Consider the following 24,053-nt stretch of genomic DNA (forward strand, 5'->3'; position numbering starts at 1 on the left):
TGTCACAGGGGCTGGCCCTCGGAGGGGTCAGGCACCCAGGCATGGCTAAGAGGAGTAAACCAATCTAGATCCACCTGTGGATTGGTAATGGGATAAGAATGGCCATACTGGGTCAGACCAAAGGTCCATCTAGCCCAGTATCCCGTCTTCCGAAAGTGGCTAATGCCAGGTGCCCCAGAAGGAATGAACAGAACACGTAATAATCAAGTGATCCATCCCCAGTTGCCCATTCCCAACTTCTGGCAAACAGAGGCTAGGGAGCACCCCTGTCCATCTTGGCTAATAGCCATTGATGGACCTATTCTCCATGAATTTATCTAGTTCTTTTTTGAACCCTGTTATAGGTTTGGCCTTCACAACATCCTCCGGCAAGGAGTTCCACAGGTTGACTGTGTGTTGTGTGAAAAAATACTTCCTTTTATTTGTGTTAAACCTGCTGTCTATTAATTTCATTTGGTGACCCCTAATTCTTGTGTTATGAGAAGGCATAAATAACATTTCCTTATTTACTTTCTCCACACCAGTCATGATTTTTAGACCTCTATTGTATTCCCCCTTAGTCATCTCTTTTCCAAGCTGAAAAGTCCCAGTCTTATTAATCTCTCCTCATATGGTAGCCATTCCATACCCCATATCATTTTTGTTGCCCTTTTCTGAACCTTTTCCAATTATAATATATCTTTGGAGATGGGGTGGCCACATCTGCACACAGTATTCAAGATGTGGGCGTACCATGGATTTATATAGAGGCAAGATATTTTCTGTCGTCTTATGTATCCCTTTCTTAAAGATTCCCAACATTCTGTTTGCTTTTTTGACTGCTGCTGCACATTGAGTGGATGTTTTCAGAGAGCTATCCGCAATGACTCCAAGATCTTTCTTGAGTGATAACAGCTAATTTTATATATATAGTTAGGATTATTCTTTCCAGTGCGCATTAATTTGCATTTATCAACATTGAATTTCATCTACCATTTTGTTGCCCAGTCACCCAGTTTTCAGAGATCCTTTTGGAGCTCTTTGCTGTCTGCCTGGGTCTTACAAAAGCACTCAAGATAGTTTATCTGCAAATTTTGCCACCTCAGTGTTTACCCCTTTTTCTAGACCATTTATGAATATGTTGAATAAGACTTGTCCCAGTACAGACCCTTGGGGGACACCACTATTTACCTCTGTCCTTTCTGAAAACTGACCATTTATTCCTAACATTTATTTCCTAACTTTTAACCAGTTACCAATCCTTGAGAGGACCTTCCCTCTTATGCTATGACTGCTTACTTTGCTTAAGAGCCTTTGGTGAGGGACCTTGTCGAAGGCTTTCTGAAAATCTAAGTACGCTATGTCCACTGGATCCCCCTTGTCCACATGCTTATTGACCCTGTCAAAGAATTCTAGTAGATTGGTGAAGCATGATTTTCCTTTACAAAAACCATGTTAACCCAACAAATTATGTTCATCTATGTGTCTGACAATTTTGTTCTTTACTATAGTTTCAACCAGTTTGCCCGGTGTTATACCAATAAAATAAAAACGAGCAGGATCTTATTAAAGGGGAAAAGGCAAAATGCCACATTTATTGTGAATACAGAAAGAATCATAGTAAGCAGTTAGTTATAGCTATACATTTCATTCAATTTCATATTTATTCTCACACACACACACACACACACACGGTTGTTATCATAGTTACTAGCCTTAGAGTTGCTCATGCCAAGCCACCGGCCAGGTGGCCTGGACATGAGGAGGGAGCAGGGCCTTGTCAGATGCTCATCTGACACTCGTGGAAGTTGGTTTGCAGAATCAGACCCCAAAGTTCTCACTTTCTAGAGTCCGTTTTTATAGGAATTTCTTCCTATGCCAGTCTATGGGAATTGCTTCTTCATGCTGTTGCTGAATCAATCAGCAGATAGCACATTCCTGACGGCTCCGTGCTGCCAGATGTTATCTTGTTCTTTGGTTCTCCCATCTTGAGGCTGTTGGGTGGATTCCAGTCTACCCTCCGGGGGGCCTCTGCTTATTTCCACTTGACGCCTTCTTCAGCCGATGGACACTGGATTCTTAGGCTGGCACCTCCCTGATCATTCAGTTATTATCCATACCAAGCATCCATCCACATACATCCTCTATCTCCTATTTTAATCACAATTGTTAACAAGGCGAGATGAGTACAACAAAAGGGCGGGGAGTCTCTGGGTGCTGTTTCTGTTGTTACAGAGTATTGCTTTGAGTCTCTGTGTGAGTAGTAGTTGTTACAAAGAATTGCTTTGAGAACAGACTCTGTCTTAGAATATACTAACACAATTAGCAGCTTGCAAGTTTCACACAGAGAGGGAGAGAAACAGTACCAAAAACCAAGAGACCTCTTAATTAGTAATACCCTGGAATTTAAACTAGGGGGAATCAAACTCATTTGTGATTTTAATACAGAACTTCTTTAATATGATCCAACGCCAGTACTGAAGTCAGGCTTACAGGCCTGTAATTGCCCGGATCACGTCTGGAGCCCTTTTTAAAAATTGGCATCACGTTAGCTATCCTCCAGTCATTTGGTACACAAGCTGATTTAAATGATAGGTTACAGACTACAGTTAGTAGTTCTGCAATTTCACATTTTAGTTTCTTCAGAACTCTTAGGTGAATACCATCTGGTCCTGGTGACTTATTTCTATTTAGTGTATCAATTTGTTCCAAAACCTCCTCTAATGACACCTCAATCTGGGACTGTTCCTTAGATTTGTCACTGAAAAACAATGCCTCAGGTTTAGGAATCTCCCTCAATCTTCAGCCGTGAAGACCAATGCGAAGATTTCATTTAGTTTCTCCGCAATGGCCTTATCATCCTTGAGTGCTCCATTAGCATCTCGATTGTTCAATGGCCCCACTGGTTGTTTAGAAGGCTTCCTGCTTCTGATGTACTTAACGCATTTTTTTGCTATTACTTTTTGAATCTTTGGCCTTCTAATTATATTTTTACATTTAATTTGCCAGAGTTTATGCTGCTTTCTATTTCTATTTTCCTCACTGGGATTTAACTTCCACTTTTTAAAGGATGCCTTTTTGCCTCTCGCTGCTTCTTTCACTTTGTTTTTTAGCCACGGTGGCACTTTTTTGGTTTTCTTACAATTTTTTTTTTTTAATTTGGGTATACATTTAAGTTGAACCTCTATTATGGTGTCTTTCAGTAGCTGGGTGTTAGTTAATTAGTAAAGGAACACCTGGGCTTTATGAAGAGCCAGAATACAGAGGAAGCTTCTGGGGAGAGGAATTACCCCAGAACACAGATTTCCAGAGGAGAGATTACAAAGCTCTCTGGACAGGAAGGCCGAGGAGATGCCCTGAGTCATCGGGGAGAGACTAGGCAGTGGAGAAGCCTGGGGAGTTACAGCTGAGGGAGAAGGCTTGTTTACATACCATGTTTGGCAGTTGATTAAATAAACTAGACCCCAGAAGGGGCATTATTCGCTGTATACAAGCCTCATTGAATTTATTGAAAGGCAAGTAGGGGAAACTGAGGCAGAGACATAACTGCAGTTCCACACCCAGTGTGCTCCAGAGGCACGTCTACTCCTTTTGCTCAGCTTTCCATTGCTGATGAACTATAATTCTTAGCTCCCAGCCTTACGTCTCATTTTTAATTGCTTGTTTTATTTCAGTTTGATTTCGATTTAATTTTCTCGGACGATTTTTGTCTGAACTGTGTTTTGTAAAGCACTGTGCACATCTGTGGCAGTACCCAAGAAATTGTTTCCTCTATAGTCATTTTCATTTTTGACATCTCCATCATTCTAATTGCTTCTGTCATGGTTCATCCCACCTCTGCAACATTGTCTTGTTTCTTTCCCTTATCCTAATGATCTTCGGTTTCTTTTCCTTGGCTTCCTCTTAGACTCTCAGATTCACTGCAAGTCTTTTTTCTGTGGTCATGCATGTTGTTTCAATCTGTTTCCATTTCCACTATATCAAGGAAATTAATGTTTTATGCAGTCTGAAAAAGTACCACTGCCTATATGGTACAGGACTGGTTCAGGTCCTGAAACTGAAATGTGGTTGGCAGGAGAGCTCTTAGACAGCAAAATCTAAAAATGTAATTGGGTTTACTTTCACTACAGCATAGCCGTGTTTCTTTCTTTTTTTAGGGTGCAGATATAGTTCGTCTATGGCATCTACACCAGATGTTACTGTGTTTTGATTATGACCTTGAGGAGAGTTACGAAGTAAAAGATTTGTTGCTTCAGTGCTTTATGAGTGTTAACCATATAAAAAAAGAAGAGGTAAACACATTTTCCCATTATGCTTTTCCATATTTTTCACATATTTTAAGTTAACTTCTTTCAGAGTTAGTCTTTTTGTGACATAGTATTTGTGGAAGTACCAGTTCTTATAGTCATATAGTGAACTTTAGACAGACAATTCACCGCTTATTTCAGGTTATGGAGCTAAGAGCCAATATGTAGGTTTTTTCCCCCAAAGTGAATCTTTTTTTTTTTTTTTTTGCTGAGTAAAGACAACAGGATTTGGCCCCATCTGTTATCATGAAAGTAACACCTTGTGAAACAGGCTTTCCAGTTATTATTGTCTCACCGTTGACTTTTGTCTCCCTAAGCACAGACAAACCATTCTGTGCTGCAGGAATGTTGTCAGGAAAGGGAAAAAGCACTCCAAAAACTACAGTATAATTCTTACCCTTCTGATTCTACATCATAGCCCATTTTTGGAATTATTGAAGTATTATCAGTTTCTGCAGACTCAGATTTGTACTGTGTTTGCAGAAGTCTTAAACCTGATCGCTTCTCAGTGAAAAATTGTTTTCAGCTGTAACTTTTTACTTTGGTTTGCACACTAGGGAATATTGAGGTCTATACATTACACACCTTAAAATGTCATAGCATGGATTGAAACTGAGATATATATTAAGCCAATGGAGAAAGTATGGTAATGAACTAGTTGTTCTATTCTTTATTACACTACAGCAAAAACAAATTCTAAATTTGTTACTGTGTCATTGACTTAGTGCATTCAAATGTATTGAAAAAGTCTCAGAACTGTGCTTGCTTGGTCACATCCTATGCTACAGAAACAATATAATTATATGAATTAAGGGTAATGTTAGCCATGTTAAATAATTTTGTTGCTCTAGTTAGGTAGTTTCTGAATGATCTGGTTTACTTTAATATTTCCTATTTATATATTGACGATAGAAGCATTGAAAACTAGCTATTATACAAATGTATAAATCTGCATTCGCTATCTTTCAGCAACAAATCAACATGTATGCTTGTTTCTCCAGATCTTGTTTTTTATAAGGCCTTCACTTGTTACTACAGACCTATTATTCCATAGACCAACCACAATTCCAGTTTTCCTCAGGTTGAAATACTGTTTTGACTATGTTACAAATCTGTGTTCTCACTAAAAAAGACTTTAGAAAATCACCACTATGTATAAACAGTTTCTCTGCCTTTTGAAAGATAGTATATTAATGTGATTCTACACCTGACTTAACAATTTTATTAAGGGGCTCTTAGCACCAGGTGAACTGTATAGTACCTGGAGAATTTAGCCTGAACTTGTACATAGTACTTAGCATATTGGGTTCTTGATCTCCAGTTTGAGTCCCTAGGCACTACTGCAGTACAAATAAATACTAAGCAATTCTTCAGTTATACTAGGAAATAAAAATGCTTAAGAATCTTACTACTTTTCTTAAACAATCAGAATATCACTGAAATATATGAAATTTTTTTCTTTAAGAAACATTACTTGTGACCTTAAGTTCTTCTTCGAATGCTTGATCATGTCCATTCCAGTGTAGGTGTGTGCTTGCCCCGAGCACCGCCGCTGGAAAGTTTTTTTCTCTCAGTGGTATCTGTTGGGTCAGCTGTGGTGCCCCCTGGAGTTGCACCCTCATAGCACTGTTAATAGGGCCCCGCCGACCCCTCAGTTCCTTTTTACCGCCCATGAAAGTCACTGAAACTGCTGCTCATCCTTGCGTTTTTTCAGTACCTCTCTGTGGACTTTGCTGATCATCTGTAAATACTTCTTTTTCTAGAGTTTGAGTTTTTGTTTGTTTGTAGCAGACCCCGCTTCGCGGGTTTAGCCCTTCCCTTGCATCAGGGTAGGCCTTGGACCCCGGGGTTCAAGCCGGGTGCATCATGCCATAAGCTGATGCTGGTTAGCAACCTACATTCCATCTGCCTCAAGTGTCTGGAAGGAGACCCACATGCAGGAGCGTTGCAGGATTTGCAAGGGCTTGCAAGACCTAAGAGGACAGGGCCACTAGACTCAAGTTCCTCCTTATGGAAGCAGTGCTTTGTCCCCCTGTGGAGCAGAGTCACATTGACCCAGCACTGGGTACTTTGGCTTCAGTAAGAAGCACCCTGGCATCTCTAAGGGAGATAGAACATTGTTCCACTTCTCCGGCACCTAGGAAGCACTCTGGGTGTATGGCTCAGGACTCCCGGCACCGACACTCATCTCCAGTGCTAAGGAAGACAATTCCAGCACGGGTCTCTTGGCACTGCTCTCCATCGCCGGTACCTAGAAAAAAGCAGAAAAAGATTGACTAGGGCATTCCCCAACCCCAAGGTCTGCGGGACATTGAGACACTGACAGAGTGTGACCCATGCCGGGCCACTCAGAGTTGCCAGCGATGCGTATGGTACCGTTGACTCTGGCCCCAGGAAGGGCACAGTTGAGTCCAGCACCTTTGGACTGACCGCCAAAAGAGAGCCACTGGAGTTCGGCCCTGGCGCTGCTATCCATGCTGGAGAAATTTGAGACAGCGAGGGAGTTACTGTCCCTCCTGGTATTGCCATCCCCTGCCATTTGGGAGCAGATAGTGGCAGTATCAGAGGCAAGGATGGCCGTGGTACCGAGATCTTAGGTGCCATCAAAGGGCAAGCCGACATGATGTCACAGCACTGGTCTCTTCCCTCCTGGCACCGTTCTCTAGCACCGGTTGGCATTGCTCCGTTCTGGTCACCAAGAAGTGATTCCAATCGGTGACACCCAACAACTGAGATGAGCCTGGGTATTCTGCCAACAGCCTGGCCACCGACGCAGTGGCAGATGCCACTACAGTATCCATTCTGGAATCTCTGACCCTTTTCAGCCAGTCCAGGATGCACAGTCCAGGAGGTTCTACTCCATTGCTTCGGAGTCAAGAGATCTTGCACCACCTCCCTTGGAGTAGTGACCAGGCCTCGGTGCCGAGCCTGGTACCAAATTGCAAGACCCTACCTCATGGGACCTAGCTGGTGCAGAGGGTGAGGAACAAGGCCTCTTACCAGTACAGGCATCCTCTTCCACCTCTGCTGATGAGGCGGGGGTGGGGACAAGTATAGAGCCTTCCCAGGACGGTAGCCCAGAACCTGGTTATCCAGGTGGAGGAGATCTCCGAATCTCCCACTCCCTGGTGGACATCTCAGCGGCTTCAAGACCACTGCTTTGAACAATACCACTTTGGACCCCGTCAAAATCTTATGGCAGACCTCTGCATCCCTCCAACCCACTGTGAAGAGGATGGAGAAGTACTTTGTGTCTCCGAAGGGGTATAAATTTCTGTACACCCCTCCCTCCCCCACTACTGGGTTTTGGTTGTTTCAGTGGCAAACAAGGAATGTCAAGGTCAGCAAGGGCTGATTCCCAAGGCCAAAGACACCAAAAAACTACACCTTTTTGGTGGGAAGGTGTACTCAACTGGTGGCCTCCAGCTCATGATCACAAACCAGCAAGCGCTGCTGAGCTGATGTGATTTCAATTGCTGGAGCGCAATGGCTAAATTCAAGCTTTTGCCAAACGAGTCTAGGGGCAAGTTTTCAGCCATAGCTGAAGAGGGGCTAGGGTGTCCCTTCATGCAGCTTTGGACATGGCAGACTCAGCAGCCCAATCCATGGCTTTGGCTGTAGGCATGAGAAGAAGCTCATGGCTTCAGTACTCTGATTTGCCCTGTGAGTTGCAGCAGGCTGTGCAGGACCTTCTGTTTGAAGGCAAATTGCTCTTTTTGGAGCTGATGTTCTTGAAGCTCCATGGACTGAAAGACTCTAGAGCCACTCTGATTACATACACTGGCTTTTGCCAAGATGCATTATAAGCCCCAGCCAATGGTCCTGCTTCTTCCTGCCACAGCAGAGGCAGGATTACAGCAGGAGAAGGATTAAAGGCTGGAAGAGAAGGCCTCTGTTGCAGTCCTCATCTGCTCCAGTACCTCCCCCCACAAGACAATCAGCAGGGTCTAAGCAGGCCTTTTGATGGAATGACGTACCAGGACAACGTGTGGATCCAAATTCCCCTGTATTTGTAGACAGGTTATCCCACTTCTATCAAGCATGAGCCTACATTACCTCAGATTGCTGGGTGCTATGCACAATAGAACTGGGATACACCCTTCAATTCAGTTGTTCCCCTCCTTCCCACCTTCCGTCCCTGTCCCTCTTCAGGGACCCTTCTCATGAGACGCTTCTGGCCCAAGAGATGCCATCGCTCCCGAAGGGTGGGAGCACTGGAAGAGGTTCCACCAGTTTAAGGGGCTGGGGGTTCTGCTCCCTCTCCTTCTAATCCCGAAGGCTAATGGTGATCTCAGACAGATCTTGGACCTGCAAAACCTCAACAGATTCATGAAGAAACTGAAGTTCTGCATGGTCTCCTTAGCCTCTATTATCCCTTCTCTGGATCCAGGGGGATAGTATGCCACCCTTGATTTTGAAGAATGCGTATTTTCATATTGCAGTTTTTTGGGGACACAGAAGGTTCCTATGATTCGTTGTGAACCGCATGCACTACCAATTTACGATGCTCCCATTCGGCATGTCAGCGGCCCCTTGGGTGTTCACAAAGTGCATGGCAGTCGTTGCAGCCTTCCTAAGGAGACAAGGGGTTCAGGTCTATCTTACCTCAATGACTCGCTGATCAGAGGTTGCTCCAAGGCCCAGGTGGAGGCAGATGTGGAGTTAATACAGTCAACTTTCCAGGCCTTGGGGCTGTTGATAAACATGCAGAAATCTACCCTTTTCTCGGTTCAAGGGATAGAATTCATCGGGGTGGTTCTCTACTTGACCCAGGCCAGAGCCTTCCCCATCACCGCAGCAAGAAACTGTGTAAAGCTCCTGGGGCATATGGCAGCATGTACCAATGTGGTGCAACGCATGAGACTATGGTTCAGGGCTTTCCAGACTTGGCTGGCATCGGTATACGTGCTGGGCCAACACCATCTGGACAGGGCAGTCTCGCTTCCCCTGTCGATGATTTCCACCCTCCTTTGGTGGTTAGACCCACGCACAGTATGTGCAGTAGTCACAGTCTCGAGGCCCCAACCGCCAATATCTTTTGTCACAGACGTGTCGGTGATGGGATGGGGAGGCTCATTTGGGGACCCTCAGGATTCAGGGCCTCTCGTCCCCGGAGGAGCTCTTGTTATACATCAACATGAGGAAACTGACTGCAGCGTGCCTAGCCTGCCAGGTGTTCCAACCCCCTTTGGCGGGCAACTGCGTGTCGGTCCTTACAGACATAACAGCAACATTTTACATAAGCAGGGCAGAGCGCACTCCTCTCCCAGGAAGCTCTTCGCCTGTGGGAATTCTGCATAGCCACTTGATCCACCTCAAAGCCTTCTACCTCCCGGGGTCACAGAACGATTTAGTGGACCATCTCAACAGATCCTTTTCCAACCATTATGCGTGGTCCATTTGCCCAGATGTTGAGTACCGTTTTCCAGAGGTGGGGAACCCCCAGGTAGACCTGTTCACGACAAAGCACAAGACGTATCTTCAGTTCTGCTCCTTCCTAGGCTACAGCCTGGATTCGCTCACAGACACCTTTCTCCTCCCTTTGACGGACCATCTCTTCTACATGTTCCCTCCTATCCCTCTCATAAGGGATAGGATGTGTCTTATCCTGATAGCCCCGGCCTGGATGCATCAGCACTGGCTCACCACCCTCCTAGATCTCTCGGTGGACAGGCCAATCAGCTTGCCCCCGTTTCCGGACCTGATCTGTCAGGACCACGGCTGTCTACGTCATCTGAGCCTTGAGTCTCTTCATTTCATGGCATGGAAGCTCCATGGTTGATCCCCCACAGAACTGGAATGCTCTGGGCCTGTTGATGAGGTGCTTTTACCTGGCGAAGTGGAAGAGATTGTTTATCTGCTCAGCGCAAAAGGGCATCTCGCCTACTCAGTCGACACTGCCCTTTCATTCTAGATTACCTAATCCCCTCGAAACAGCAAGGCCTAACGATGTCCATCTAGTTGCAATCTCGACCTTTCACTTGTGGGTGAATGACGGTTGATCGTCTCAAACTTGATCTGTGGTTTTTCTTAAGGGGTTGGAGCAGCTACACCCCCAGGTATGCCAGCCAGTCCCTTCCTGGGACCTTGGTGCTGGCAAGGCTAACATGCCCCCCATTTGAACCACTGGCAATGTGCTCTCTGCTGTACCTGTACTGGACAGTGGCCCTCCTGGTCGCCATTACTTCTGCCAGAAGGGTCTCAGAGATCAGAGCTCTTACTTCAGAACCACCATACATGGTCATCTTCAAGGACAAGGTTCAGCTGCGGCCACACCCGGCCTTCCTGCCAAAGGTGGTCTCACAATTCCGTAGTAACCAGGATATCTTCCTTCCAGTCTTCTATCTGAGCCACATGCTAAAAGGGAGGAACAGACACTCCACTCGCTGGAAGTTAGGCGTGCACTTGCTCTTTACATAGAAAGGACTAACTAAGCCCTTTTGGAAATCCATAGAGCCCTGTGCAGATACCAAATTTATATCCGTGGATATAACATGGATATCTGGTTTGCACGCTCTACTCCTGAGGGAATTCAGTGCCAAAAAATTAAATATTCTACACAAAATATTTTAAAATTCTGCATATTTTGTCAAAATAACACAATATAATCACACCATTTTCAATTATTTTGGTAATTTATTTCAAAATACTTGTCAGCAAATAATTGAAAATGGTGTGATTATATTGTTTCTGTGTTATTTTGACAATTTAAAATATGCAGAACTTTGCAGAATTTTTTTGGTGCAGAATTCCCTCAAGAGTACCAGGGTTGTATGTGGCGCAATCTGGGTGCTGGCAGCTCGGTGGGGGGTCTGCATGCACAGGGGCTTGGTGTGGGATTATGTGTGCAGGGGAAATGGGACTCTGCAGGGCCGGGGTTGGGTCTGGAGGAGTGGGGCTTGGTGGGGTGGAGGGTCAGAGTGCTGCTGCTTGGGGCTCAGTGGGTGTGGGTCCGGGTGTGGGGGACTCCTGATGCAGGAGGTAGGGGTCAGTGGGGGTGAGGGTGCGGGGGGCTCCTGATGTGGAGGGGGCTTAGAGGAGGGGGATCTGGTGGTGCGAGTGGGGGGAGGGGTCTCTGACAGGGAGCTGCTCTCCCGAACCCAGACCCCTCCACCCTCCGTTCCCAGTAGGGATCTGCAGCTCCTCGGATATCCGCTTTATGTCTGCTGATATCCGCACGCACAGATATAAAGTTTTATAGCCATTGCAGACAGAATGAAAGGCTGTCCAGTCCCAGCCCAGAAAATTTAATTGTGGATTGCTTCATGTATCTGCACATGCTATGATCTAGCGAAGGTCCCAGCTCCTCCGCTGACATCCAATTCTACAAGAGCTCAAGTATCGGCGGTGGCATCGTGGCACAAGTTCCGATTCAGGACATCTGTAGAATGGCAACAGGGTTGTCAGTCCACACTTTCGCATCCCATTATGCCATCACCTAACAAACTAGAGATGACGCGAGTTTTGGCCACGCTGTGTTAGTTAGTGTGTCAATGAACTCCGAACCCTCGACCTGTGCAACTCTTGGGAATCGCTTACATTGGAATGGACATGAGCAAGCACTTGAAGAGAAAATGTTTGCTAACCTTCCGTAACTGTTGTTCTTTGAGAGTGTTGTTCATGTCCATTCCAAAACTTCCTCGCCTGCATCTCTGTCGGAATTAGCTGGCAAGAAGGAACTGAGGGGGTGGTGGGGCCCTATTTCCAGCGGTATGAGAGCATGACTCCAGGGGGCACCAGAGCTGACCCGACGGACACCATAGGGAAAAACTTTTCGGTGGCGGTGCTTGGGGTAAGCACGTATCTACATTGGAATGAACATGAGGAATACATCTCAAAGAACAACAGTTATGGAAGGCTAGTAACCATTTTTTTGCAGTTAACAACTTGAAATGGATTTTAAATTGATGATTCCTGATTTGGGCTTATTTCCATTTTTTTCCTTAACAGGGAAGAAGATTCCTAAGCTTTCTGTTGAGCTGGAATGTAAACTTCATTAAAATGATCCATGGGACTATTAAGAACCAGTTGCAGTGTTTTTCAAAGTATGTATCACAGTTACAGTGATTAGCCAGCATTCATAATGGCAAACTTTGCTTTAAGTTTTCAGAGATGGAACTTCTAGCTTATGGATGAAATACACCTGAATGAAAAGATCAGGTTCTACAAATATACCGAATAACTTCCATATTGCTTCAATAACTCTATATCTTGTCTATACAGTGGATGCTGGTTAATAGCAATCCTGATATTAACTTCTGGCCAATAGCAACCTTTTTACAGGAACCAATCCTGTTCCATAGACTTTAACATTAATAGGATTCAAATATTGGCAATAGTTATGCCACTTTTTCATGTCTTCCATTGCTGCAGCCTTGCCAACTTGCCTGTAGCCGGGAGGGGAAGGTGTGGGCCTGGCAGCTGCAGGAAGGAGGCACTGCAGCCCAGATAGCAGGACTTTCCATGGGGAGTGGAGGTACTGGGGGCCACGTGACTGCACGGTATCTCTCTCCTCTGCAGATACGTTTGCAGGGCTGCATCCAGGAAGGCATGTTCTAGTGCTTCCTTCCTTGCCTGCAGCCCTGCAAATCTGCCTTTTGCTTATTGGCTGCCTTTTGATAATAGCAACTTCTTGCTGGGAACTGAGAGGTAGCTAATAAGTGGAATGTCCTGTATAAAAAAGATGCATAGTACTTGTTTCATGTGGAGACTCCCATTGACTTCAGTAAGGTTGTGCATAGGAGTCTGCCTCTGAGGAATAAGTTGCGGGATTGGCGCCCAAGGGCCTGATGTGTGGATGAAGAATGTATTTTTTTAGTATTGATTTTTTTTTTTTAGCTATCTAAAAACCCAAGGACTCTCATATGTTTTACAAAGTAATCAACTAATGTTGTATTGAACTTCTTGTGAACCTAACTATATCAATCAGTAGCAACAGGTGGTTTAGCTGTGTACAATTCTCAGAGTGAATGGGAGCCGAATGGCCAAAACATCACGGAATCTCAAAATATATGGATGTTTATGTCAGCCAACTAAATATTTTGAACCAGATACTTTCATGTTGTCTCTTCATATTTTTACACAAATTATAAAAACACACAGGCTTATCTGTACCTGTTTAGGTTTTAAATTTTACTTTTCCCTCATAATATAAATGTAGTATACATCCACAAAAAGGTTGACCCATGGCTTGTGTCCATGGCTAGGTATGCGTGGCAAGCCCGGATGTGAATGTACACCACGCTACATGTGCAGTAGGGAATTTTTAGTGCAGTATAGTAGGTCCACACAGTCAGTTTAGAACATTGCAGGCTAGCATGCTGTACATTCACACCCCATCTTGTCATGCACTAACTAGCTGTGAAAACAAACCTCTGTTTTTGTATATTTATATGTTGCCCAACAAAATGGGGCACCAGTCCTGATTGGATTACTACAATTAAATATATTGCAGAATATAAAAAACTAGCACAGGTCCTCTGGATAGGGACAAAACTGTATTTGCCTAATTGGAAGAATTCATCTGGTTTGGTGATAAATTACTAATTACGTAGCATTGTACTCTTTTATATGGTACCAGTTTAAAGAGATTGTGAGAGATTAATTGCAAAATAGTTCAGTAAAGATACTGAGGTATTCTTTTTAAGTTAAAATAATCTGCATAATGCTTCTGATTTAGAACAGTTCTTCTCAGATTTGCTTTTTAAATAATTTAAAGCACTCGAGATTCAGTGCAAGTATTTTATTCTATATAAATACATCAGTTCTCTCACTTCTGAAATGTGCAAATGCTATTATGCTTAGTTCTTTTGGTTGTAGTTCTTATTTCATTAATATAAGGTTACAGCATGTATGCTGCCAAAGCAGACTGCACAATGCTTTGCGACATCACTGTATTACATATTTTGGAATGTGAACATTAAAAACTGCATTGCTTTGGAAACATACCCTTAATTTTTTTTAAAGATGAGGTAATATATAATACCTGCAATAATATTCAGTGGGTGCTTTGGTTTTCTCTTTAAAATATATAAAATTTTAATGGAGGGTTTCTTTGAAATCTGTAACTGAGTAAACTTTATATTCTTCTGTTGGTGTATTAATTACTAAAATAGATTTCAAGTTTTTGCTGGTATTAAAAACAGTGCTGAAAGAGACTGTGTAATACCCCTTGCCACTCAACACCAACAAACATACTAACTTTTTTTGTACAATATTTATTGTAAAGATGGTATAGAAGTTTGATATTTCTTTTCTCTTAATTGGTTAACACAGATCTCTGATGGCATATATTGCAGAAATCTATTTCAGGGCTTGGAAGAAGGCTTCAGGAGAGATCTTAGAGGTACATACTCTGTTTTGAATTTGCTATTAAGATTAGTTAATCTAAAGATTCTTTGAAATTGATCCAGTTAAAAGGTTCAGAATTTATTTTTTTTCTTTTGACAATTGTATAGCTCCATACGCACCTTTTATACAACATTTCTCCCTTCAGTTTTGGCCAATAGATCTGATGCCTTGTTTGGGAGAGCAATCAGTTTTCAACAAATATTCCTCCGACCCATCTCCCGAGCACAACTGCTGCTTAATCTCCTGTCTTTAGAAGTAATACTGGAAGGAGAAAGGATGATTAATTCAGCCACTGTAGTTCTTTGATCTAATTGCCCATTTAGATTCAAACAGCATGTCTATCTTCTCTACTTTTTTCAATCTTTTGTGCAATATTCCAAATTTAGTGGAAGAAACTGAGTTATAGCTTTGAGTAGTGGCTGAGTATGCACTTTGCCCTGAAGGATAGTGCTTGCTAGCGGCTTTTGAGTTTACATGCCTAGGGCATGTTTCTTGTATGTTCGTTCGTTTATTCTTTCTCTCTCTCTCTTTTTCCCCCCTTCTTTTAAGACACTATGGTAAGAACTAGGTTTAAGATACTTTAGTATTATAGCTTTTCTGAAATAAAGCTTAACCTTTAGCTGTAGATGTTTGACAAGTTTTGGAGTTTTTCTGTTTTCGATAAGTAAATATAATTTAGGTAACAGATGTAGGCAGCTAGCATTTTAAAATTTAACGTGATTTCGATATGAAGTTTGTGAAAGAAGGAAATAACTTAAGGTTGCATGGGTAACCTTAATTTCAGCATTTCCTAACTTTTGCGTCCTTGACTTTACAATCTTAGCATTCACTTTATTGTAGTTTCATGTTTTTTTTTAAAAAAAGCAAATTTCATCAATTTGAACCGTATTGCCATTCACTTAGTTCTTAAACAAGGTTAGAATCTTCAGATACACAGCATAAACCTCTGCCACTTGAGCTAACATAATAACTTATCACAGTTGTAGGTTGTCATCCTCTATGTAGACTAGCCACTAGAAGGGAGGTAAGGCACAGTGGGTTTAACATCTGTTTGCTGACAACCATAGAATGTTGAGACTCAAATCTTGTTTCAATTTCAGGTTCTGAGGGAAGGTGTACTCTAGACCCTTCTTCCTCTGTTCTCTCCAGACTTTCCTTGACCTCTTGTCCTGGTTTTAGTCTCTCCTTCAGTCTTCCCCCATGCCTTGCCATTAACGCAGGCTCAGTTCCTCTCCTTCTTTCTCGTTACCTGGGCACTAACAGCGGGATCATTGGGCATACATGAGTCTCTATGCTCTGTTTCTGTGCTCAGCACCACGGCAGCCTTTGACAGCTGAAAGGAACAACTGGAAGGAAAGTTAACCCCTGCAGTCCTGAACTTGAGCATGCTTAGTGTAGACAGTCATCAGAGAACTGATGAACTGAGAAATTCAGAGGCCTGTAATTTTGGCCAAATTTGGACAGATTTTTAAGGGGACAGCAAACAGCACATCCTTGATACCCAACCACTGTCCTAGCAAAATTTCAAGTCCCTGCTCTACAGCATGGAGGCATTTTATATCCCTAACCTTGTTCTGAGAAATGGATGAACAATTTTTGATGAAACATGAAAAAAAAATCAGTCCAAGAGAGGCACCCAGCATGGAAAAATTTAGCTCAAAATAGTTAGCTATAAGTAGGGCACTTTGTTTTTGTTTTTTATTTTATGTATTTTTTCCTGGGAATTTATCAGTGTTTATGACCACAACCACAAAACAGGTGAAAATCGGTGGAAAAAACTATTAAAAATTTTTCTGGCTCAATATCATGGCTTATTTTGGTGGACGGAAGGACAGGGAAAGAAGTATTCTCAGTAGATCAGCAGTTCTCAAAATGTGGGTCGGGACCGCAAAGTAGGTCGCAACCCCATTTTAATGGGGTCGCCAGGGCTGGCTTAGACTTGCTGGGGCACAGGGCTGAAGCCCAAGCCCCACCGCCTGGGACCGAAGCCAAAGCCGGAGGGCTTCAGCCCTGGGCGGTGGGACTCAAGTTACAGACCCCCTGCCTGGGGCTGAAACCCTTGAGCTTTCAGCTTTGGCCCTCTTGCTCGGTGCAGTGGGGCTTGGGCTTCGGTCCCCGCTCCTGGAGTTGTGTAGTAATTTTTGTTGTCAGAAGTGGGTCGTGGTGCAATGAAATTTGAGAACCCGTGCAGTGGATTAGTGCTTTGATGAATGGAATTTAATGTGGTTTGCTGAAGAACTAAAACAGAACTCAAAGCAATGCCACCTCTGAGTTTAAGAAAACAATATATCTCTAATCCCCAAATAAAACTTTTCATTTGAATAAATAGTTTATTGTTGTAGACTTAGAACTATTAGCCTATAAATATTTACAGTTAATACTTGAGCCACACATTTGCAGCGCACACATTCAATTTAATCCTTTTCTCTCGTTTTTTGTTTAAACTTTTGAATACTTTCTTGTCTTCTGAAACACATTCTGATACAGATTTTCGTTTTCTTCCCATTTTAGTGTGTCAGATCTTTAAACCATTATCTGTAGGGCTGTGGATTAATTGCAGTTAACTCATGCAATTAACTAAAAAAAATTAATCACGATTAATCACACTGTTAAACAAAAGAAGACCAATTGAAATTTATTAAATATTTTTGTATGTTTTTCTACATTTTCAAATATGTCTATTTCAATTACAACACAGAATACAAAGTGCACAGTGTTCACTTTATATTATTTGTATTACAAATATTTGTACTGTAAAAATGATAAAAGAAATATTTTTCAATTCACCTCATACAAGTACTGCAGTGCAATCTCTTTATCAATGAAAGTGCAACTTTCAAATGTGGTGTCTTTTTTTTTTTTTGTTGTTGTTGCATAACTGCACTCAAAAACAAAACAGTATAAAACTTTAGAGCCTACAAGTCCACTCAGTCCTACTTCTTGTTCAGCCAATCGCTAAGAAAAACAAGTTTGTTTACATTTACGGGAGATAATGCTACCCGCTTCTTACTTACAATGTCACCTGAAAGTGAGAACAGGCGTTCGCATGGCACTGTTGTAGCTGGCATCATAAAATATTTACGTGGCAGCTGTGCTAAAGATTCATATGCCTCTTTATGCTTCGGCCATTGTTCCAGAGGACATGCTTCCATGCTGATGACTCTTGAAATGCATTAATTAAATTTGTGATTGAACTTCTTGGGAATTGTATGTCCCCTGTTCTGCTTTAACTGCATTCTGCCATATATTTCATGTTATAGCAGTCTTGGATGATGACCCTGCACATGTTGTTTGTTTTTAATAACATTTTCACTGGAAATTTTGACAAAATGCAAAGAAGATACCAATGTGAAATTTCTAAAGATAGCTACAGCACTCACCCCAAGATTTAAGAATCTGAAGTGCCTTCCAAAATCTGAGAGGGGTGAGTTGTGGAGCATGCTTTCAGAAGTTTTAGAAGAGCAACACTCTGACGCGGAAACTACAGAACCCGAACCACCAAAAAAGAAAATCAGCCTTCTGTTGGTGGCATCAGACTCAGATGATGACAATAAACATGTGTTAGTCCGCACTGCTTTGGATCGTTATCGAGCAGAACCCATCATAAGAATGAACGCATGTCCTCTGGAGTGGTCGTTGAAACATGAAGGGACATATGAATCTTTAGCGCATCTGTCATGTAAATAACTTGCAATGCCGGCTACAACAGTGCCATGCAAAGGCCTGTTCTCACTTTCAGGTGACATTGTAATTAAGAAGCAGGCAGCATTATTTTCTGCAAAGGTAAACGAACTTGTTTGCGTGATTGGCTGAACAAGAAATCAGGACTGATTTGGATTTGTAGGCTCTAAAGATTTACATTGTTTTATTTTTGAATGCAGGTTTTTTTGTACATAATTCTACATTTGTAAGTTCAACTTTCATGACAAAAAGATTGCACTACAGTACTTGTATTTTTCAATTCACCTAATACTATTTCTTTTGTTTTTTACAGTGCAAATATTTGTAATAAAAAATAAATATAAAGTGAGCACTGTATACTTTGTATTCTGTGTTGTAATTGAAATCAGTATATTTGAAAATGTAGAAAACATCCAGAATATTTAATAAATGGTATTCTATTATTTAATAACGCGATTAATTTTTTTTAATCGCTTGACAGCCCTAGTTATCTGCTAACAGCTTGAAATGTGTACGTGGTGGGTGTGAGATTCATCAGTATGTTCAGATGCGCATGTACTTCAAAGTTTGCATGTGTGCCTATTTGTTGCGTATCTTTCAGTCTAATACATACCTTTACTTCAACAGGCCGCTTTGCATATACACAGACTAATGTATTATCGTAATACAATATGTTGCATGAGATATATGTATTTTCTTAATAAAACAAGGTTTTTTTAATGTATCTGAAAGATACAAAACTAGGGTGAAAATTGGGGGGAAAAATGAATAATACTTTTGTAAAACCCGGGACTTTTTTGGTAAAAATCAGTTTAAACTGAAAACGAAGGGGCTTAGCTATAGGCATCTGAAAACAAAGTATGAAAATGTAAAGTATCAAGCAACCTTAAGTAAATCATACCTGTGCAGCCTATAATCTTGTATGTTAACTATAGTTTGTAATGCATTTTTACTTTAGATTCTTGAGCATAATTGCATTCAGGATTTCATGCATCATGGAATTAATCTTCCTAGGAGTTCTCCAGTGCATCCTAAAGTGAGAGAGGTATGTTGTTGTCAAACACCACATAAAAGTACTAGCACAATGTGTGTTTTAAAGTTCTTTTCACAATCAGATTATTGTAATATGAGAATATTCTGTTTGTCTTAAGTTTGTCTTAATCTATGTTAAGAATAGTGTACTGATTCTGAAAATCTATTCATTAGTTTTTGTTAACTGGGGCACTTAAATCGTTTAGGTACAAATTTAGGGAGGAATAGCTCAGTGGGTTTGAGCATTGTCCTGCTAAACCCAGGCTTGTGAGTTCAATCCTTGAGGGGGCCATTTAGGGATATGGGGCAAAAATTGGGGATTGGTCCTGCTTTGAACAGGGGGTTGGACTAGATGACCTCCTGAGGTCCCTTCCAACCCTGATATTCTATGCAGATCAAAAAATAGAAGAAGGGATTTTGCACAACTTAATATAAATTTATGTTCAATTTCATAATATTAAAATAAAATCTGTTCGAAGGGTTTTTGTTTGTACTTATATGCTTCCCTGCACTATTTGCAACCTAAGCATTGTATCTTATGTAAAAACACAGCGAACTTGACTAGAAATTGTCACACTGCTAATTTATTTTAAAATGAGTGAAATGAAAAGGTAGACAACAGAGATGGTGAAAATTAGCTTTTGAAGTTCATTATTCACGGTTGCATTAGTATCATAGGTAAGAATTTTTTTTTCCCCAATGACTTTAAGCCCATTAGGATCCCCTGTGTTTTAAAATTACATTGTCAGGTGTGCCCATTCCATGTAAACTGTTTTCAGGAAGTCAGCTTTAAGAACAATTAGTTCCCAATTGAATGCAAATATAACTTTTTAAATGCTTTTTTTCCCATTAGTTTAGGAGTAGAGTTATGTGCTGTTGGCCCTATGGGAATTTTCTACCCCCTAGTCTTTAGAGACAGCCTATTTTATTATCACAGGTTGTGATGGTATCTGGCAGCCCATGCTCCTTACTTCTTCTGTTCATAGTGCTGGCAGAAGCTGCTTCTCGAAGAGGATTCGTGTTTCCCAAATCAGTTCTTGCTTCTCATTCATAACTGAGTTTATCTCATGGGATAGAGTGTCGCAGTCATGAAAACAGCTCCTTCTTTCAATTAGACAGGGAGAGCGTTCCCTGCTTCTAGCAGCTACTAATTGAAGTTCTATTCATGGTAACTTAGTCTAAGAACTCCATTCGTCAGAGAGTTAACTACTCATGGCTAGTTCATCTGTTTTTTTTGGTGGGGAATCCAGTAGGGTAATGCTTTGGAAACTCCCTGCTGCCAGACTATCTTTCAGCGCCTTCCTCTAACACCAGATTAGAAGCCTCCTTAGAACCTCAAGGAGATTATAAACCCCAACAGCAACATGGATCCATTTCACTGAGCAGTTCTTAAAGACTTTCAAAACACAAAAAAAGACTCCCAGACACAATTTTAATATTGAGAAAATATAAGTAACTTAAAGGGAGGAAAAAACCTTTATACAACATAGTAGTAGAATTAAAATCAAGACATTAGAAAACCAGGGCATTTTCTAAATTAAGGTTCATTTTGTGGGACAGGAAAGTTCAAAATATGTAAATTAATGTTTAAGGTACTTTTTTAACAATAACTTTAGCTGGCTAAACTGCCATACAGGTAACAAATTTAGCCAAAGTGGGAAGGTTAATCGGAGATTGTGTACCAGCCAACATTTTGGTAACTATCTGGCATGTAAATATTGTCGAAATCAAGTTGGTGTATATGGTGGCACGTTAAACTTGCTTAGGAGTTAATGACTATAATTGTCAAAGAGGAAAACTTGTTGAAACTTCCTGCCCTGACACATCTTAGCATCTTGACCTTGTATAGTCATATAGAGTATGTATCATACAAACCTATACAGACTTCATCATAGATTCCAAGTAATGGTCTTCCATAACTGATCGTTTTTTGTTTTGCTGAACTTAATTTCCTGGCTTTCTAATATTTGGGTTTTTAAAACATTCTTCTAAGATGTTTTCCTCTCTATAAATAGAAAATTTTCAACCACAACTCCAACTTTATTTTGGAATGGGTTCTTTCCTCCTCCTCCTCCCCCCCCCCCCCGTTTTTTTCTTTTAAAGTCCAATTTTCAGAAGTGCTCTGCATCTGCAACTTACCTTGAAATCAGTGGGAGTGTCAGAACATATGAAAATCAGGCCAAAACCTTATTTACTGGAAGTGAATCTTTCAGGTACAAGACCAGTGATGACTGCAGGGTTCTCTGCCTTTGGTTTTTGACATATTGCTTTCAATATTTTAATTTTATATACATTAGAATAATTCAGTTCTTAACTTCTTCACTCTTATACTATTATATGTTTTAGAACTTTATTTTCAGAATAGGCTTTAATTCTTGAAATATTTTGGTGATGAGTCTGCATTTTCAATCTATTAGGAATCAATGTCTTGATTCTTTGGATCTATCTCATGGCAGAGACTTTGGAGAGGAAGGCATGCAATAATGTAGCAATCATTATTCAGTGTAAAATAAGATTTCAGTGAGAATTTCATAATAAAACTTTGATATCTGGGAAGGAGAGTTTTGTTCCCTAAGTGATCTGAACATATTTAAAAATAACACTTTAATACATAGACTAGCTTGACCTAAAATAATTGTATTTATGCAGACTAAAAAAGTCAATTTTCTTTTGTAAAAGACATAGTGGAATAAAACAAGCTACCTTTCTCAAATGTATGAAACCTAGCATATGAAATGTATTTCATACATTAACATTGGTTTTGCTTTGACAGTTACTGAGTTACTTTCACAAACAAAGTAAAGTTCGTCAGGGAGTTGAAGAAATGCTGCACAGATTGTATCAACCTATCCTTTGGAGAGCATTAAAGGTAATTCTCCTTTACTGGATATCTTCAAATTGCAGTTGGTGTAACATTCACATTGATTTTTTTTCTTTAAAATGTTACAATTTGTAATAGTGGTATTGAAACAAAATGTCTATGAAATGGGGTTCCGTACAGCTTGGAGCTTAATTGTATCCAAAGTGGCTCTAAAGGATGGAGACCTAAAAGGAACGAGGCCTCATATGTCATATACAGGTTCTTGTACTGTGCTCCTCACTGGCACTTCCACTGCTTTCCACTAGTGCATTAAGCAATGTGACTTAAAACTTTTACATGTTTGTTCTTCCATCCTCTTCCCAGAGGGAGAAGTGTTTGCAGTGGATGTCTTGTTTTGGAATTTTTAAACATATCTATTTTTACAAATATTGCTATGTTTGTTTCAAAGATTGAGGCAGAAGGGGCTATTGTGATCATCTAGTCTGACGTGCAAAGCATAGGCCATTAGATTTCCCTGAATTACTTCCTGTTTGAACTAGAGCATCTCTCTTAAGGTATGTCTATACTGCACTCTTCTTATGGGGGCATGTAGAATACCTGCATGGCTAGTCCGCCACCTAAGATGGGTATAAAAAGCAATGCCTCACTATCTACGGTGCTATGGTTAGTAAAGGCACGCTGTTGGAGCCTTCCCCTGCTATAGGGAGAGACTGGCAGTTGGGAAAGGCTCCATCAATGAGAAGGGAGTGGGGAAAGGCTCCACCAGCTCCCCGGTGCTGGAGCCTTCATCCGCTGTAGAGCAGTAACTGTGTAAACTATTAAAATTCTATTGATTAAATGTTTAACCGGGGAGCTAACGGTGTGGGGGTGCTGCAGCACCTCCACATTTTACCCAGGGAGCCAGGATCCCTGGGTGCAGGGGGCGGCAGAGGGGTTTAATCATTAAGTTTGATACTTATCAGTTTCAGTTATCAGTTAATTGATTAAACTTTTACATTATGGATGCAGCCTGCTTTTTGCTATGGTGTGTAGCTACATGTACCTTACACAGTGCTGACAGCGATGTGCAGTGTACAGGCAACTTTATAAAAACATCCAGACCTCATTTTTAATAATTCCAAGTGATGGAGAATACATCGCAACCCTTGATAAACTGCTCCAGCGGTTAATTACCCTGACTGTTAAAAATTGGCACCTTATTTCCAGTCTGAATTTGTCTAGCTTCAGCTTCCAGCCATTGGCTCTTCTTGTACCTTTTGTCTGCTAGATTGAACAGCCCACATTAAAATTTCTGTGGATATTCTAGACAGTGATTTAGTCACCCCTTACTTAATCTTTTCTCTTTAAGATAAAAAGATTGATGTCCTTGCATCTTTCTTTATAAGTGGGCTTGGTAGAATTTGATTTTTATTTTTAGTGATGTCAACAGATGTTTTAAAAGCATGTTTTATTTTTAACCATTTAACTTTTCGCAGTTGCAGGAAATTATGTGGGGGGGAATCAGAATAATTATTACTGGGAGTAAACATTGAGATTCAAACATTTAGAGCTTTATAACTATTGAAACACAAATTGTCAACATCGCTCGTCAAAATGTACGAACTAAAAATGCTTAAATCAGAGTTCTCAAGCAGCATTTTTTGTACTTTGCCTATCTGTAAATAGTTTTTCATTGGTTTGTGTGTATGGTGAAACTAACACTTAGCAATAAAAACTGAATCCTTTGAAGCTTAACTATTGGGTATGTTTTTAAATAATTTAATCATTCTCGTGAATCTTCTCTGAACTTTCTTCAATCTTTCAAACATTCTCCTTGAATTGTGGACTCCAGAACACACTATTTCAGTAGCACTTGCACTAATGCCAGCATAGAGGTAATAGAA

At 41.2% G+C, this 24,053-nt stretch overlaps 1 protein-coding gene across 1 annotated transcript in view; it reads left to right on the plus strand.

The window, feature by feature from the left end:
- NCAPG2 (non-SMC condensin II complex subunit G2) overlaps nucleotides 1-24,053 on the plus strand; it is a 115,525-nt gene that overhangs the window by 14,737 nt on the left and 76,735 nt on the right. Inside the window, exons 6-10 of the mRNA XM_074943425.1 lie at nucleotides 4,137-4,271; nucleotides 12,237-12,331; nucleotides 14,562-14,631; nucleotides 19,276-19,362; nucleotides 22,123-22,218. Of these exons, the coding sequence (XP_074799526.1) occupies nucleotides 4,137-4,271; nucleotides 12,237-12,331; nucleotides 14,562-14,631; nucleotides 19,276-19,362; nucleotides 22,123-22,218 (483 nt within the window). The remainder of the gene's footprint in view (nucleotides 1-4,136; nucleotides 4,272-12,236; nucleotides 12,332-14,561; nucleotides 14,632-19,275; nucleotides 19,363-22,122; nucleotides 22,219-24,053) is intronic.

Source organism: Natator depressus, chromosome 2 (genome assembly GCF_965152275.1).
Source record: "Natator depressus isolate rNatDep1 chromosome 2, rNatDep2.hap1, whole genome shotgun sequence".
Lineage (NCBI taxonomy): Eukaryota > Metazoa > Chordata > Testudines > Cheloniidae > Natator > Natator depressus.